The sequence below is a fragment of the Phyllopteryx taeniolatus genome, chromosome 13 (genome assembly GCF_024500385.1).
Source record: "Phyllopteryx taeniolatus isolate TA_2022b chromosome 13, UOR_Ptae_1.2, whole genome shotgun sequence".
Classification (NCBI taxonomy): domain Eukaryota; kingdom Metazoa; phylum Chordata; class Actinopteri; order Syngnathiformes; family Syngnathidae; genus Phyllopteryx; species Phyllopteryx taeniolatus.
In genome coordinates this window covers 24,036,610-24,055,116 of record NC_084514.1, presented here as the reverse complement: position 1 = coordinate 24,055,116, position 18,507 = coordinate 24,036,610, and the positions used below count along the sequence as shown (strand labels likewise).

At 43.2% G+C, this 18,507-nt stretch overlaps 1 protein-coding gene across 4 annotated transcripts in view; it reads left to right on the top strand.

Annotated features, from left to right (window-relative positions):
• gabrb1 (gamma-aminobutyric acid type A receptor subunit beta1) overlaps nucleotides 1-18,330 on the top strand; it is a 149,329-nt gene extending 130,999 nt beyond the window's left edge. For 3 of the 4 annotated variants that reach the window (XM_061795717.1, XM_061795718.1, XM_061795719.1), the window contains one exon: nucleotides 5,656-10,156. In XM_061795717.1, coding sequence (XP_061651701.1) covers nucleotides 5,656-5,997 — 342 coding nt within the window. In that variant the 3' untranslated portion in view covers nucleotides 5,998-10,156. Of the gene's footprint in view, nucleotides 1-5,655; nucleotides 10,157-17,345 lie in introns of those variants that run through there. The other variant, XM_061795720.1, reaches the window with a different exon arrangement.
• Nucleotides 18,331-18,507: the final 177 nt, after the last annotated feature.

Sequence of the window (18,507 nt, the reverse complement as noted above, 5' to 3'; positions counted from 1 at the left end):
ACACCATTTTTCGTTGATATAGAGGCATATCCCGCCGCCCTTTGTTTTCCCCGATGATTCCATGTCGCGGTCCGCTCGATGAATGTGGAAACCGGGAAGCATAACGGCGCCATCGGGTACAGCGTCGCCGAGCCAGGTCTCCGTGAAGCACATGGCCGCGGAACGTCCTAAGTCTTTACTGGTCTTTAACAGAAGATGAAGCTCGTCCATTTTGTTGGGTAGGGAGCGTACATTCGCGAGGTGGATCGACGGGAACGCCAATCTGTGTCCTCTCTTGCGGAGTTTCACCTGAATGCCGGCTCGCTTCCCTCTGTGGCGCTGCTTCCGTCTCCATGCGCCGAAAACCGCGGACGCCGCTCCGGTGAGTAACTCGGGGAAAAAACTGAGCGGATGTTGTAGCCATAAAATTCTAAGTGCATGAATTTTTGCTCAAAACAATCACGTTTCTCACTTTGAACATTAAATGACTCGTCTTTGTAGTGTATTCAATTAAATATAGGTTGAACATGATTTGCAAATCATTGTATTCTGTTTTAATTTATGTTTAACACAACGTCCCAACTTCATTGGAATTGGGATTGTATCATAACACAAATGCATATTAATGTCTTTCGAGTTCCTTTTTTTGGGGGTCATTTTACAAACAGTCCTTTGTCATTCAAGCTGCCTCTGGAGAGAGCCTCATTATGTTGTTGCAATACACCAGACGGATCTGTGAGCTGAAATACCAGGATGAGGCAGCCATTTTGCATTCACACAATACCAGACAGCAAAATAAATGGTGTTATTTCTGAGATACGAGTGAATATGTATGAATTAGTGAAAGTGTCATAACTATTGCATGTTCTTACCGTAATTATTATTATTATATAAAGACAAGTGTAATGGGTTTAATTAGTATTTATAATAATTTATGCACTTGTATCAGCAGTCTAAAGGGTAACACGTAAATTGTGCAACGCACACGATTTTTATAAGCTGTTTATGTTTTTACCGTTATGCACTTTTGTCTTTACCGTTATAAAAAGTGTATTTCAAGGGGCCATCAAAATTTGCTCTGTTGATAAGGATTGCCTTTACGATGAAGGCCTAAAATTTTAAGTCTTCAATACTTTTTTGAAAGTAGGGCTTTAAGCATGGCTATTTCAGCATAGGAGACATTTAACCATATAAAACAAATGCGGCTTAAATAATTTGCTAAATTATCCATCCATCCATCCATCCATCCATCCATTTTCTGAGCCGATTCTCCTCACTCGGGTCGCGGGCGTGCTGGAGCCTATCCCAGCTATCTTTGGGCGAGAGGCGGGGTACACCCTGAACTGGTCGCCAGCCAATCGCAGGGCACATACAAACAAACAACCATTCGCACTCACAGTCACACCTACGGGCAATTTGTGGGCAATGACAGTGAGACCTGGAAGGGCGTGATTGGGAGGAACAGTGCCCCCGATCAGAACCCGAGCGGTGTTCTGTTATTGGACTTCTGTGCTCATCACGGATTGTCCATAACGAACACCATGTTCAAGCATAAGGGTGTCCTCATGTGCACTTGGCACCAGGACACCCTAGGTCGCAGTTCGATGATCGACTTTGTGGTCGTGTCATCGGACTTGCGGCCGCATGTCTTGGACACTCAGGTAAAGAGAGGGGCGGAGCTGTCAACTGATCACCATCTGGTGGTGAGTTGGCTCCGATGGTGGGGGAAGATGCCGGTCCGACGTGGCAGGCCCAAACGTATTGTGAGGGTCTGCTGGGAACGTCTGGCGGAATCCCCTGTCAGAAGGAGTTTCAACTCCCACCTCCGACAGAACTTTGCTCATGTTCCGGGGGAGGCGGGGGACATCGAGTCCGAGTGGACCATGTTCCGCGCCTCCATTGTTGAGGCGGCCGACCGGAGCTGTGGCCGTCAGGTGGTTGGTGCCTGTCGTGGCGACAATCCCCGAACCCGTTGGTGGACACCAACGGTGAGGGATGCCGTCAAGCTGAAGAAGGATTCCTATCGGGCCTTTTTGACCTGTGGGACTCCTGAGGCAGCTGATGAGTACCGGCTGGCCAAGCGGAATGCAGCTTTGGTGGTCACTGAAGCAAAAACTCGGGCATGGGAGGAGTTCGGTGAGGCCATGGAAAAAGACTTCAGGACGGCTTCGAGGAAATTCTGGTCCACCATCCGGCGTCTCAGGAGGGGGAAGCAGTGCACCACCAACACTGTGTATAGTGGGGATGGGGCTCTGCTGACCTCGACTCGGGACGTTGTGAGCCAGTGGGGAGAATACTTCGAAGACCTCCTCAATTCCACCGACACGCCTTCCCATGAGGGAGCAGAGTCTGGGTTCTCTGAGGCGGGCTCTCCTGTCTCTGGGGTTGAGGTCACCAAGGTGGTTAAAAAGCTCCTCGGTTACAAGGCCCTGGGGGTGGATGAGATTCGCCCGGAGTTTCTCAAGGCTCTGGATGTTGTAGGACTGTCCTGGTTGACACGCCTCTGCAACCTCGCATGGACATCGGGGACAGTGTCTCTGGATTGGCAGACTGGGGTGGTCCCTCCGGTCCCCCTTCTTAAAAAAGGGGACCGGAGGGTGTGTTCCAACTACAGGGGGATCACACTCCTCAGCCTCCCTGGTAAGGTCTATTCAGGTGTGCTGTAGAGGAGGGTCCGTCGGGAAGTCGAATCTAAGATTCAGGAGGAGCAGTGTGGTTTTCGTCCTGGCCGTGGAACAGTGGACCAGCTCTACACCCTTCGCAGGGTCCTCGAGGGTGCATGGGAGTTCGCCCCACCAGTCTACATGTGTTTTGTGGACTTGGAGAAGGCGTTCGACCGTGTCCCTCGGGGGGTCCTGTGGGGGGTGCTTCGGGAGTATGGGGTACCGAACCCTCTGATACGGGCTGTTCGGTCCCTGTACGATCGGAGTCAGAGTTTGGTCCGCATATCCGGCAGTAAGTCGGACTCGTTTCTGGTGAGGGTCGGGCTCCGCCAAGGCTGCCCTTTGTCACCGATTCTGTTCATAACTTTTATGGACAGAATTTCTAGGCACAGCCGAGGCGTAGAGGAGGTCCGGTTTGGTGGCCTCAGTATTGCATCTCTGCTTTTTGCAGATGATGTGGTTCTGTTGGCTTCATCAAGCCGTGACCTCCAACTCTCACTGGAGCAGTTTGCAGCCGAGTGTGTAGCGGCTGGGATGAGAATCAGCACCTCCTAATTTGAGACCATGGTCCTCAGTCGGAAAAGGGTGGCGTGCCCTCTCCAGGTCGGGGATGAGATCCTGCCCCAAGTGGAGGAGTTCAAGTATCTTGGGGTCTTGTTAACGAGTGAGGGTAGAATGGAACAGGAGATCGACAGGCGGATCGGTGCAGCGTCTGCAGTGATGTGGACTTTGTATCGATCCGTTGTGGTAAAGAAGGAGCTAAGCCGAAAGGCGAAGCTCTCGATTTACTGGTCGATCTACGTTCCTACCCTCACCTATGGTCACGAGCTATGGGTCGTGACCGAAAGAACAAGATCCAGGATACAAGCGGCCGAAATTACTTTCCTCCGCAGGCTGTCCGGGCTCTCCCTTAGAGATAGGGTGAGAGGCTCGGAGTAGAGCTAGCTTAAAAACATACAGTAGCATGTATGCACGCTTAAACAATGTTTTTAAAAAGGCAGCGGCTCTACTCTTGTGGCACACCATAGGTCATTGCCATTTGATGAGAGTGAACACTTTCAATGGTTACAAAATAACTCCTATACCTACATTTCCAACCTGTTCAGCAGTATATTATGATCTACCGTATCAAAAACCGCACTGAGGTCCAACAGGACCAGAATTGACACCTTTCCCAAGTCAGTATTCAACCTTATATCATTTAGCACTTTGATACGAGCAGATTCTGTACTGTGATGAGTTCGGCAACCTGACTGAAATTTGTCAAAAAGTCAATTTAAGTTCAAGAAATTTCTGAGTTGATTTAAAAATTACTTTCTCAACAATCTTGGCTCTGTAAGGGATATTTTAGATGAGATAGCTTGCTAACATGCAAGCTATCAGCATTCTATTTATTTAGAAGAGGCCTAATGGCAGCTACTTTAAGAGCTTTAGGAAACTCGCCTGACTGAAGTGAGCAATTGATTATTTGCTGCAAGTCAGATAGCACGGACTTTGCAATCGCTTTGAAAAAGTCCGATGGTATTGAGTCAAGACCACTCGTTGATGGTTTCAGCTGCTGAACCGTTTTCTCTACAGTTTTTTGGTCAACTGTATAAAATTTTGACATGGTAAGAGAGTTTTTCCTGGGTGGCTTCAGATGTAGTAGCATTTTATCATTATGCTGATTTGTGCTGATATTTAAAGATGATGGATTGTATTTTTTCACTAAAATAAGCATACAAATAATCTGCGGTGAGGAGTTCTGGAGCTATCTGATTCGGGCGGCTGTGAGCTTGTCAACCACAGCAAACAAAGTATTATTGGAGTTCTTACTGATGATTTCAGAAAAGTGTTGCTGTCTCGTCCTGACTAACTCTTGGTTAAAATTACAAAGACTTTGTCTGTAGAGGTCATAGTCAATTTGGAGTTGTTTTTTTTCCCACTTATGTTCGTCTTTCCCACACTTTGATTTAGAGGTCTTTACCATCATCGTCTTCCATCTTTTCTTAATAGGCATAGAGGTTGACTGAACATTTGGAAGAATCTGTAATTCAAAGAATACATAAAAATGGTCAGAAATAGCCGTATCACACTTCCTAATGTTGAGCAAGTCTTCCCTAGTGTGAGTAAGTCGCTTAATGTCTCCAATGACGAATGGAAAAGACAAAAACAAGGACAATACTCGAGATCACGTTACCGAGGCGTCATTTGAATGTCGATGATTAAAACTGTATTCCTTAATGTGCAAACAAAAACATGCAACACAGTATGACAGCAACAATGGTGAAAAGACATTGATAACTTTGCATTCCCAGCAGCTCTGGCTGACGATATTAACAAAATATTTTATATCTTATATTACAAAACAAAATAAATTCCATATTATCACAGTGTGATCATACTGTTTTAACATTCTGATACAAATAATGTTCTTTGTAAACAATTTTCACAATTATGTATTACAAAACAATCAAGGAACACATTCACTCCCATTTACGCAGTGTCCCTAGACGCACCTCACACACTCAAGCAGCTGCGGCATGGCTGTCTGCAGTAGTTTCATTCTGAAGAGCGAAATAGGAAATGCATGTGTACATTGTTTTCCGCGTCCTCTTTCGTAGTTATCATCCAAGAAGATAAGTATACATCACTGTGGGCTGCTCTGTGTGTTGTTTGAAGTGTTACAATTTACTGTAACATGAGTGCTAATCTTATTAGCATTTCCAAACGGGTACCTCTGCTGGTCACTTTTAATTTTACAGTTGATTCACTGTATATTACAGTACACCAACATCGCAGCGGACCCTGCAATATGACTACTACTATACTATACAATATATTGTGCAGCCCTAGTTAAAAGCATCATTATTTTTTGTCAGTAGTAGTAGATGTAGTAATAGTCACCATGGTGATAGTAGTAATAGTCGTAAATCCATGTCAATAAGATAATGTAATTCTCAGTTTTGCTTTTCCACCGAATAATTTATTGTCATTAGCATCCTCATCCTATTGTCATGCTCTATATCTTCAGGTTGATGTTCATGGAAACATCCTTCTGACCAACCTAACGGGTGAGATGGGTGGAGGTGATATGATTGGCTCTCTGAACGACCCCCGGGCCACAATGTTCTCCTATGACAGTGCCAGCATACAGTATCGCAAGCCTATGACCAGTCGCGATCTGTACGGACGGATGGCCGTTGAGAGGCCAATGGGACACAAGAAGGGCCAACTGAGGAGGAGGGCTTCGCAACTCAAAGTCAAGATCCCTGACCTCACAGATGTCAATGCCATAGACAAGTGGTCACGTGTTGTTTTCCCAATCATGTTTACCTTCTTTAACCTGGTCTATTGGCTTTACTATGTCCACTAGGTTTGTGATTGGAAGTCTGTGTGGCAGACCAGATACTGTACATTAGGAAAGCTACATTGTGCATATGCTAAGATAACATACTATAATAATAATAATAAGTGGCACATTCTGCCCATTTGTATAAATCCTGTATTAGAAAAAAGAAGTAATGAACGTCTTTAGAATGTAAATACAGTTAATAATCAGTATAATCAATTATTTCAATACTTTTGCTCTACAGATCCAGCCACAAGTTAATATTGTATAGAATTTAAGACATGGTAAGTACTGTTAATGGTATTTCTGTGTACAAACAGGCCAACAATACTCAATCTTACTGTACACAGAAGTCAGCTTTAATTTGTTTCCAGGGTAACACAAAAATGTAGAGAATGAAACTAAGCCTAGGGCAAAAACAGTGGGTAACTTTAATTTTAATTTTAAACCAATGGTTCTATTTTGTTATGTTAGGGTGTATCAAAGACATCAAATCACTTTCAGAAAACCTAAACCTGTGAATACAACAAAAAACAAAACAAAACAAAACAAAAAACATGGCTTTTTATTCATATGTACAGTATCCCCCAGAAATACATTGGATGTTTTCTGCCACAGAGGCTGCTGAGAGAGAGAGAGAGAGAGAGAGAGAGAGAGAGAGAGAGAGAGCATGCATGTGTGTGAGCATGCATGTGAGCATTATGTTTCTTTATTTGGTTCACATTTTTGTGTGTTTAATAAAGTCGAAAAATAGGTCAGATACATTTTGGTTGTCCACAATAATGCATTTCTGGTTTTCTTACAATTGCGCTGAGTGCATATGGGTCATTTTCATATAATTTGATCGATAACGATAAAAACAAGGCCCACTGAATTTCCTTTTGAAAATCAATTAATGTTAGTAATGAGTATTTGAATTATTTTTCACTCAAGCTGTCTTTACAGTAAATCAGAATCATCTTTATTTTGCCAAGTATGTCCAAAAAACACAAGGAATTTGTCTCCGGTAATTGGAGACGCTCAAGTACGACAACAGACAGTCAATTGACAGACAATACTTTTGAGACATAAAGACATTGAGAAAAACAGTCACTGAGCAATAAAGGGTTGCTAGTTATCTGGTAATGCCGGTACTTTTTTTTTTTTTACAATTGTGCAAAAAGATGCAGAGTCCTCTAGCACTTAGAGCAGTTTGAATGACTAATATAGCAATAGTCCGGTGCAATGACCATTGTGCAAAGGGCGCCGAGATTTCAAGAAATTTATGCAGTTTAAAGTGATGAGAAGTGCGATAATCTGGGACAATGTCGATTGTGCAAATGTTGCAAATACTCCTCAGTCAGTGTGCAAGTGGTGCAGATGCTACTCTGGTATGAGTGGCCAGTATTGGTCAACAACAGATATGCAAATAGTGCAGCGTGGCGAGACTACTACAGTGAGTGCACGAGAAATATATAATTGGCCCTACAGAAATGTGACAACAAACTCAAGACAAAAAAAATTGGCAGCATGTTGCAATGTAATTGTAAGTTAGCTGTTCAAGAAGTTGATGGCAAGAGGGAAGAAGTTGTTGGAATGTCTGCTAGTTCTAGTTTGCATTGATCGGTAGCGCCTACCTGAGGGAAGGAGCTGGAAGAGCTGGTGACCGGGATGTGGAGGGTCCGAGAGGATTTTGCACGCTCTTCTCCTAGTTCTGGCAGCGTGCAAGTCCTCAAGGGTTTGTAGGGGGGTACCGACAATCTTTTCAGCAGTTTTGATTGTCCGTTGCAGTCGGAGTTTGTCCTTTTTTGTAGCAGCACCAAACCAGACTGTGATGGAAGAAAACAGGACTGATTCGATGACCGCTGTGTAGAACTGCCTCAGCAGCTCCTGTGGCAGGCCGTGTTTCCTCAGAAACCGCAGGACGTACATCCTCTGCTGGGCCTTTTTGAGGACGGAGTTGATGTTGATCGCCCACTTCAGGTCCTGAAAGACTGTCATTCCCAGGAACTTAAAAGTCTCGACGGTTAACACAAGGCAGCTGGACAGCATGAGGGGCAGCTGTGGCGAAGGATGCCTCCTGAAGTCCACGATCATCTCTACAGTCTTGAGCGTGTTCAGCTCCAGGTTGTGTCAGCCGCTCCACTTCCTGTAGATTCCTTCTTCCTGCAGGGGGTCCAGCAGGGGACCTGTGATGCTCTTGAGGTGGTCCATCACGAGGCGTTCAAAGGACTTCATGACCACAGATATTAAGGCGACAGGCCTGTAGTCATTCAGATCCGAGATTGTAGGTTTCTTGGGGACTGGAATGATGGTGGAGCGTTTGAAACAGGATGGTACTTCGCAGTTCCAGAGATCTATTGAAGATCTGTGTGAAGACTGCAGCGATCTGGTCCACGCAGACTTTGAGGCAGGATGGGGACACAAGGTCTGGGGCTGCGGCTTTGTTAATCTTTTGTTGTTTGAAGATGCGTGTCACATCCTGTTCGTGGATGGTCAACGCAGAAGTCAGACGTGTGATTGTGGTCGGTGGTGTGGCTGGGTGGGTGTGGGGTCTGAAAGTGTCCGTTTCAAATCTGCAGTAGAAGTTATTCAAGTCGTTGGCTAGTGTCCTATTGTTCTCAGCTTGGGGGGATCATCACTTGTAATTGGTTAGAGATTGTAATGCATGCCAGTCTGATTTAGAGTCGTTAGCGCTAAACTGTTTTTCCAACTTTGCTGCGTAGTTTCTCTTTGCAATGTTAAGTTCTTTAGTCAGCTGGTTTCTAGTGCGATTATACAGGGCCCTCTCCCCGCTTTGATGTGTGTCCTCCTTATCTTGGCGAAGTTGCTTAAGTTTGGCAGTGAACCACTGCTTGTTGTTATTGAATGTGCGAAATGACTTTGTTGGTACACCCACATCTTCTCAGAAACTAATGTAGGATGTGACAGTGTCCGTATATTCATCCAGGCTGCCAGCTGAAAAGACACTCCTGGAGAAGACCTCATTATGTGGTTGCAATACACCAGAGGGATCTGTGAGCTGAAGTGCCAACATGAGGCAGCCATTTTCCATTCACACAATAGCAGACAGCAAAATAAATGTTCTTTCTGTTATTTGAATGAATATGTATGAATTTGTGAACATGTTGGAACGATTGCATTTTTTTCATTGTTATTACGATTGTATAAAAAACAAGAGTCCAATGGGTTTAATGAGTAGTTAGGATCATTTATGCACTTGTATCTGGAGAGTTTGAAGAACAACACGTAAATTGTGCAATTCAACCAATTTTTAAGAAGCTGTTTATATTTTTACCATTATGCAAGTAGTGTATTTCAATGGGCCAACACAATTTTCTCTGTCAAACGATTGCCCTTTACTATGGATCCCTAAGATTTTAAATCATCAACAACTTTTTGAAGACATTCACCCATATAAAACCAAGGCAGCATAAGAAAATTGTGAAATTAGAATGTTTGTTGTATCTTTGCCGTTATTCATCAAATTATATAAAAATGACCCATATGCATTTTACTGCTATTGAACTTATCAAACCTGATCCGCTCATTACAATCACATCAATTGCTTTTGTACAATCATTCCATTTAATAGACATTAATTAGAACTTCCTTATTCTCAAAAACTATTCAATTTGTTCTTACAATTCAGTTTGTTCAATTACATTCTAACAATGTATCTGAGTACAATGTAATTTTCATCAAAATAAATCATGACATATGTCAAGATGCTTTCAAAACTGATTTGAAAATGTTATCCCTAATAAAACATGCTGGTGGTGTTAAAATATACTTAACACTGGTATGTTGGTGACATGAAAATTATTCTGGGTGTGACGGTTTGAATTCTGAGTGCTTTTTTCAAAGTTAAAAAGCAAAAAGGATGGAATGTGTTACACTTTTCCTCCATTGGTTTTGCTCAGGCGGCACGGTGGATGGCGGCTGGTTAGAGCGTCTGCCTCACAGTTCTGAGGACCGGGGTTCAATCCCCGGCCCCGCCTGTGTGGAGTTTGCATGTTCTCCCCGTGCCTGCGTGGGTTTTCTCCGGTTTCCTCCATCCATCCATCCATTTTCTGAGCCGCTTCTCCTCACTAGGGTCGCGGGCGTGCTGGAGCCTATCCCAGCTGTCATCGGGCAGGAGGCGGGGTACACCCTGAACTGGTTGCCAGCCAATCGCAGGGCACATCGAAACAAACAACCATTCACACTCACAGTCATGCCTACGGGCAATTTAGAGTCTCCAATTAATGCATGTTTTTGGGATGTGGGAGGAAACCGGAGTGCCCGGAGAAAACCCACGCAGGCACGGGGAGAACATGCAAACTCCACACAGGCGGGGATGGGGATTGAACCCCGCACCTCAGAACTGTGAGGCTGACGCTCTAACCAGTCGGCCACCGTGCCGCCCCGGTTTCCTCCCACATCCCAAAAACATGCATGGTAGGTTAGTCTCTAAATTGCCCCGAAGTGTGAATGGTTGTTTGTTTATGTGTGCCCTGCAATTGGCTGGCAACCAGTTCAGGGTGTACCCAGCCTCCTGCCTGAAGATAGCTGGGATAGGCTCCAGCACGCCCGCGACCCTAGTGAGGATAAGCGGAACGGAAGATGAATTAATTAATGTACGCATTTGCGGATCATCCGTGGCAAGAGTGTTGCAATTAAGTCACGTGTAATATCACATTCACATTAGGCCTGATATTTACAGAGCACACATATAAAGATTGATGTTCACATTTACAAATCTGTCTACACATACAGATCAATGTATGCATTTTGCAATTTTATTTCACTTATTGTGTCTCCGGCATATTTATTCCACTTATTGTGTCTCCGGTTACGCGTTTGCAAATTTATTTAATATATTTTTTAACCTGGCTATGCATTTGTTACTCTGGTTATGGGTTTGCACATTTATTATACACACTTGTGAAACTGGTTACAGACAGATTTTTTCGTTACACATTTGTGGATTGAAATACACATTTGCAAATGTTTTCGCTACAATTATGCCCCCATGCTGCTTGCTTGTACCAGCGGAAGTAGAGACCAGAGTGTGAAAAACAAACAAAAACCCTTAAGGACAATATAAGCATTTTTCTGGTGAATGAACACATCGGCAAAGGCCACATCCCTTCAACTCCACAAGTTATGAGCATGGTCATGGTACGATTTAAAAGTACAAGTCAAGGCACCACTACACATATTAACATTGTATTCCAATTTATGGATGAAAATTGTGCTGGTGCCCATTTTTAAGAACAAGGGTGATGTGCAGAGCTGTGGGAACTATAGAGGAATAAAGTTGATGAGGCACACAAGTTATAGGAAATAGTAGTGGAGGCTAGACTCAGGGCAGAAGTAAATACTGTATTTGGGAGCAACAGTAAGGTTTCATCCCGAGGAAGAGCGTGTCATCCTTTTCCATGTAATCTCCTGCATCCTCCTCTCGAACACCAACTGCCATCATGTCTTCCCTCACGACATCCATCAACCTTCTCTTTGGTCTTTCTCTAGCTCTCTTGCCTGGCAGCTCCATCTTCATCATCCTTCTACCAATATACTCACTATTTCTCCTCTGGACGTGTCCAAACCATTGAAGTCTGCTCTCTCTAACTTTGTCTCCAAAACATCGAACTTTGGCTGTCCCTCTGATGAGCTCATTTCTAATTTTATCCAACCTTGTCACTCCGAGAGCGAACCTCAACATCTTCATTTCTGCCACCTCCAACTCTGCTTCCTGTTGTCTCTTCAGTGCCACTGTCTCTAATCCGTACATCATGGCTGGCCTCACCACTGTTTTATAAACTTTGCCCTTCATCCTAGCAGAGACTCTTCTGTCACATAACACACCTGACACCTTCCTCCACCCGTTTCAACCGGCTTGGACCCGTTTCTTCACTTCCTGACCACACTCACCATTGCTCTGGATGGTTGACCCCAAGTATTTAAAGTCCTCCACCCTTGCTATCTCTTCTCCCTGTAGCCTCACTCTGTAGCCACGGGGATTCCAGTCTAACCTCATCTGTTAGCCTATCCATCACCACTGCAAAAAGGAAGGGGCTCAGGGCTGATCCCTGATGCAGTCCCACGTCCACCTTAAATTCGTCTGTCACACCTACAGCACACCTCACCGCTGTTCTCCTGCCCTCGTACATGTCCTGTATTATTCTAACATACTTCTCTGCCACTCCAGACTTTTGCATTCAGTACCACAGTTCCTCTCTGGGTACTCTATCATAGGCTTTCTCTAGATCTACAAAGACACAATGTAGCTCCTTTTGACCTTCTCTGTACTTTTCCAACATCTGTGGTACTCTTTCTAGGCATGAAACCATACTGTTGCTCGGAAATACTCACTTCTGTCCTGAGTCTAGCCTCCACTACTCTTTCCCATAACTTCATTGTGTGGCTCATCAACTTTATTGCTCTATAGCGCTACAGTTCTGCACATTACCTTTGTTCTTAAAAATGGGCACCAGTACACTTTTCCTCCATTCCTCAGGCATCTTCTCACGCACTAGAATTCTATTGAACAAGCTGGTCAAAAACTCCACAGCCACCTCTCCTAGATGCTTCCATACCTCCACAGGAATGTCATCACGACCAACTGCCTTTCCATTTTTCATCCTCTTTAATGCCTTTCTAACTTCCCCCTTACTAATCATTGCCACTTCCTGGTCCACCACACTTGCCTCTTCGACTCTCCCTTCTCTCTCATTTTCCTCATTCATCAACTCCTCGAAATATTCTTTCCATCGAGCTAGCACACTGCTGGGACCAGTCAACATATTTCCATCTCTATCCTTAATCATCCTAACCTGCTGCACATCCTTCCCATCTCTATCCCTCTGTCTGGCCAGTCTGTATAATTCTTTAGTGTCCAACCTGCCATACATGTCATCATATGCCTCTTGTTTGGCCTTTTCTACCTCTACCTTTGCCCTGTGTCGCATCTCAATGTATTAATTTCGCCTCTCCTCGGTCCTCTCAGTGTCCCACTTCATCTTAGCTAACCTTTTTCCTTGTATGATTTCCTGTACTGTGAGGTTCCACCACCAAGTCTCCTTCTCTCCTTTCCTGCCAGAAGATACACCAAGTACTCTCCTGCCTGCCTCTCTGATCACCTTGGCTGCAGTGGTCCAGTCTTCTGGAAGCTCCTCCTGTCCACCGAGAGCCTGTCTCACCTCTTCCCGAAAAGCTGCACAACGCTCGTCCTTTCTCAGCTTCCACCACATGATTTTCTGCTCTGCCTTTGTCTTCCTAATCTTCCTCCCCACCATCAGTCATCTTACACACCACCATCCTATGCTGTCTAGCCACACTCTCCCCAACCACTACCTTAGAGTTGGTAACCTCCTTCAGATTACATCGTCTGCACAAGATGTAATCCACCTGTGTGCTTCTACCTCCACTCTTGTAGGTCACCCTATGTTCGTGCCTCTTCTGGAAAAAAGTGTTCACTACAGCCATTTGCATCCTTGTTGCAAAGTCTACCACCATCTGTCCCTCCAAGTTCCTTTCCTGGATGCCGTACTTACCCATCACTTCTTCATCACTCCTATTACCTTCACCAACATGTCCATTACAATCTACACCAATTACGACTCTCTCTCTGTCTGGGATGCTCAGAACTACTTCGTCTAGCTCCTTCCAGAATTTCTCTTTCACCTCTAGGTCACATCCTACCTGTGGGGCATAGCCACTAATCACATTATACATAACACACTCAATCATCACTCGATCTGATACTCTTTTCACCTCCAAGACATTCTTAGCCAACTCTTCTTTTAAAATAACCCCGACTCCATTTCTCTTCCCATCTACACCATGGTAAAATAATTTAAACCCTGCCCCTAAACTTCTAGCCTTACTGCCTTTCCACCTGGTCTCCTGGACACACAATATATCAATCTTTCTCTTAATCATCATGTCAACCAACTCCCGAGATTTTCCTGTCATAGTCCCAACATTCAAAGTCCCCACATTCAGTTCTAGGCTCTGTGTTTTCCTCTTCTCTTTCTGCCGAAGAACCCGCTTTCCACCTCTTCTTCTTCTTCTTCGACTTCGACCCACAGTAGCTGAATTCCCAACGGCGCCCCGCAGGTTGACACCGCCGGTGGCGGACGTTGTTAACCCGGGACACAACCGATCCGGTATGGAATTCTTTGGATGAACGCTCATATTTGTTTGGCAAGGTTTTAAGCCGGATGCCCTTCCTGACGCAACCCTCTGCATTTATCCGGGCTTGGGACCGGCCTACAGTTTGCACTGACTTGTGCCCCCCATAGGGCTACACTGAAAAAAAAGAGTCCTTTGAATTTACTTGATTTGAACACGTAGATTGGTTGATTGATTAAAATGTGTTAAAATGACATAATTTACCCCTCTTCTCCTAAAAAAAAATTATTTTAACACATTTCAATCATGTGTAACCGATGTAAGGACTCTTTTTTTTTTTTTTTTTTTTCAGTGCATGTGCTGGAGTCACAAAAAGCTATTGTGAGGGCAATAGACAGCATAAATGCCTCTTTTACATTGTTAAAATTAAAGGCTGCCGGGCATTAACTGTTCATCAGTGCTAATTGTCCATGTGTCTTTGATGTTCAAATTAATTATAACAGTTTCCCAGCATCGCCTCTAAGTGTCGCCAAAGCACCAACAGCTGCAGAAACGTGCGTACGCCAGCCATGAAGTTGGCGTGAGGCACCGCACATTTCCACAGTCATTTCACCCTTGATACATCTGAACTTTGTCGTGAAAAAGAACGTACGCCACGTTTTTTTGCATACGCACCTTTTGTACATGAGGCCCCAGGTCACTTTGCCAGAACTCCGGTAGCCGGCGCTGTGGTGACAACAGTGGGTTTGCGAGAGTTGGGATGACATGGCCAAGGAAGACACCTCTTCCTTTGCTGCTAGGAACATGTTCCAGGTCATCATCAATGCGGCGGGATAAAGGAATGCACGTCGTTGAGTTCAAACTCTGTCTTAATTCCTTGACTGCCCACAAGAAAACTGTAGCCAACAAAACAATATTGCACCAAAACCATGAGCGCCAACACACGCCCATACGCCCCACCTGCCCGCCTAATAGGTGAGAGGCATGGTCCTCATGTCCGCCACAATGTATGCATTTGTAAAGCGTCTTTGACTGTCTAGAAATGCGCTATATACAACCCCAATTCCAATGAAGTTGGGACGTTGTTAAACATAAATAAAAACAGAACACGATGATTTGCAAATCATGTTCAACCTATATTTAATTGAATAAACTACAAAGACAAGATATTTAATGTTCAAACTGATAAACTTTATTGTTTTTAGCAAATAATCATTAACTTAGAATTATATGGTTGCAACACGTTCCAAAAAAGCTGGGACAGATGGCAAAAAAGACTGAGAAAGTTGAGGAATGCTCATCAAACAGATGTTTGGAACGTCCTACAGGTGAACAGGCTAATTGGGAACAGGTGGGTGCCATGATTGGTTATAAAAGGAGTGTCCCTGAATTGCTCAGTCATTCAGAAGCAAAGATGGGCCGAGGTTCACCTCTTTGTGAACAAGTGCGTGAGAAAATAGTTGAACAGTTTAAGGACCATGTTCCTCAACGTACAATTGCAAGGAATTTAGGCATTTCATGATCTATGGTCCATAATATCATAAAAAAGGTTCAGAGAATCTGGAGAAATCACTGCATGCAAGCGGCAAGGCCGAAAAACAACATTGAATGCAACAGCGTGGCTTTGTAGTAAAAGAGTGCGCCTAGACTGGCCTGCCTGCAGTCCAGACCTGTCTCCCATTGAAAATGTTTTGCGCATTATGAAGCGTAAAATACGACAATGGAGACCCCGGACTGTTGAACAGCTGAAGTTGTACATCAAGCAAGAATGGGAAAGAATTCCACCTACAAAGCTTCAACAATTAGTGTCCTCAGTTCCCAAACATTTATTGAATGTTGTTAAAAGAAAAGTGATGTAACACAGTAGTAAATATGACCCTGTCCCAGCTTTTGTGGAACGTGTTGGAGCCATAAAATTCAAAGTTAATGATTATTTGGTAAAAACAATCAAGTTTATCAGTTTGAACATTAAATATCTTGTCTTTGTTGTGTATTCAATTAAATATAGGTTGAACATGATTTGCAAATCATTGTATTCTGTTTTTATTTATATTTAACACAATCCCAACTTCATTGGAATTGGGGTTGTAAATTCATATGGTTTAATTTGATGCTGGTCTTGCCTTTGGAGCTATAACAGCATCAACTCTTGTTCCATACCAAATTCTCTCATCCATGTCTTTATGGACCTTGCTTTGTGCACTGGTAAACAGACACATTGGAACAGGAAGGGGTAATCTCCAAACTGTTTGACTGTCCAACATCTCTTGGTATGCGAACCATTCAGAGTTCCTTTCACTGGAGCTCAGGGGGTAATATTTCGGACATTTCCAACTTTGTGGAAACCGTTTGGAGATGGTCCTTTCCTGTTCCAATGTGACTGTGCATCAGTGCACAAATCAAGGTCTATAAAGACACAGATTAGTGAGTTTGATGTGGATGAACTTGACTGGCCTTTACAATCCTGACCTCAACTCAAAAGAACACTTGGATGAATTAAAGCGGATATTGAGAGCCAGTCCTTCTTGTCCAACATCAGTGTGTAACCTCACAAATGCGCTTCTGGGAAAAATGTTCATAAATTCCCGTAAACACACTCCTTAACCTTGTGGAAAACCTTAGCAGAAGAGTTTAAACTGTTATAACTGCAGAGGTGGGACCGATGTCATATTAAACCATATAGATTAAGAATTGGATGTCACTTAGATTCATATCAGAGTCAAGGCAGGTGAGTGAATACTTTTGGCAATCTAGCATATATTGTCATTGATGATGACAGACTAATAAGCGATTTGTAAATTCAAGACAAGCAAAGTCTTTGGAATTAGATGAGTTTATGAATCTCGCAGAACAGAGCTGTTGTAAGATAGTATAACTGGGGTTCAATACATTGTATTATCACCATGTTATTTCTTCGTGAATGAGCCATTAAGTGTTTTGGAGTTGAAATGAACCATTTAGCATTTTTTTCTTTCCCTCTAATATTTCAATAGAAAATGAATTGTGTTGCTGAGCTACTGTACATATGTACTGTCAGAATAGTAATACAGAAGGTTGGGAATCTTGCATTGTCAGCAGAATTTTTCACGTCTCTGTTGAGACATTTTGGCCCAATGGAGAGTTTTTCAGCATTTTCTGCCTTTTTAAGGTCATGGCACAGCAATTTAACTGAATTCAATTCCGGATTTTTACTCGGCCACTTCAAAACCTACATTTTGTTTTTTAAATCATTCGGAAGTTGATTAGCTAATCTGTTTTTACTCATCTTTCTGCAGAACCCAAGTACGCTTCACCTTGAGGGCATGAACTGATGGCCGATGATTCTCCTTCAGGATTTTCTGGTCATTTAATGGCTCGCACCATGGTTCGCTGGAGTCCTAAAGCTTTAGAAACAGCTTTGCAACCCTTTCCAGAATTATAAATGTCAATTACTTTATTTCTCGTCTGTTCTTGTATTTCTTTGGTGGTATTTTGTGTGTATATTGGTTCCACTGAACTAATAGTGCGTCGAAAGACATCATCTTGTACTTTTTAGATGATGAAGAGAGGCACATTGACAAGTTACTTGTACTTTTTTTTGTGCGTGTTAATGGGAAGTACTCGAATGAAGAAGCATTGTGGCGCTCTACATGAGAAATGGGTCCCGGAACTAAGAGGACACATTATATCCGAATGGATGGACAAACAGAAGCCCTCAACATTAAGTTTGTCCCCTGGCTGAAGAGTAATAAGACATGTGCTAGACTCTTTTTTGTATAAAATTACAATATTTCTTTCATGCCTATACAGTCTATGTGCTCTCAAGTGGAATTGGAAGTGCTCCAATGTGTCTTTCTGCTGTTCGAGACGATCCCATAACACACATAATGGAATGGTTGTATAAGGATTGATGAGTGTGTTAGTGTGTGTTAAGCAGAGGAAAAGACCAAATATTTGTCGACAAATGTTTACTTCAATGATGTGGAATTAAATACAATTTTAAAAAACATGCATCAAATTGTAAAAACAAAAAACATATAAATCGTTCTTGTGCTCACTGAGATGACAAGGTTACTTATCAAAGGGAGTCTCATTTATGTTGAGCACTGTAACTCTGTGAGATATTTGGGATATTGCTGGAAAAACCTAGATCCGATTCCTAATTCCAATTGAATCTGCATATCATATTTGAAGTTGTAACTGTTTTAATTAGTTTAACCCAATTATTAAATGTCAGTGCACTAATAAAGCTGAATTGAAAGTCCATGTAAAGTGAAAAGAAAAACCCTTATAAATTTCACATCTCAGTGAAGGAGAGTCTTGATAGAAAGCCTAAAAATTTTGAATGAAAAAAAAATAAAATCAAGTACATAAAACAAGGCTTCAAAATCATGAAAAATCAAGACATTCTCGCAGCTCTCTGACAGTGTGTGTGTGTCCACTGAATGCGCTGAAAAC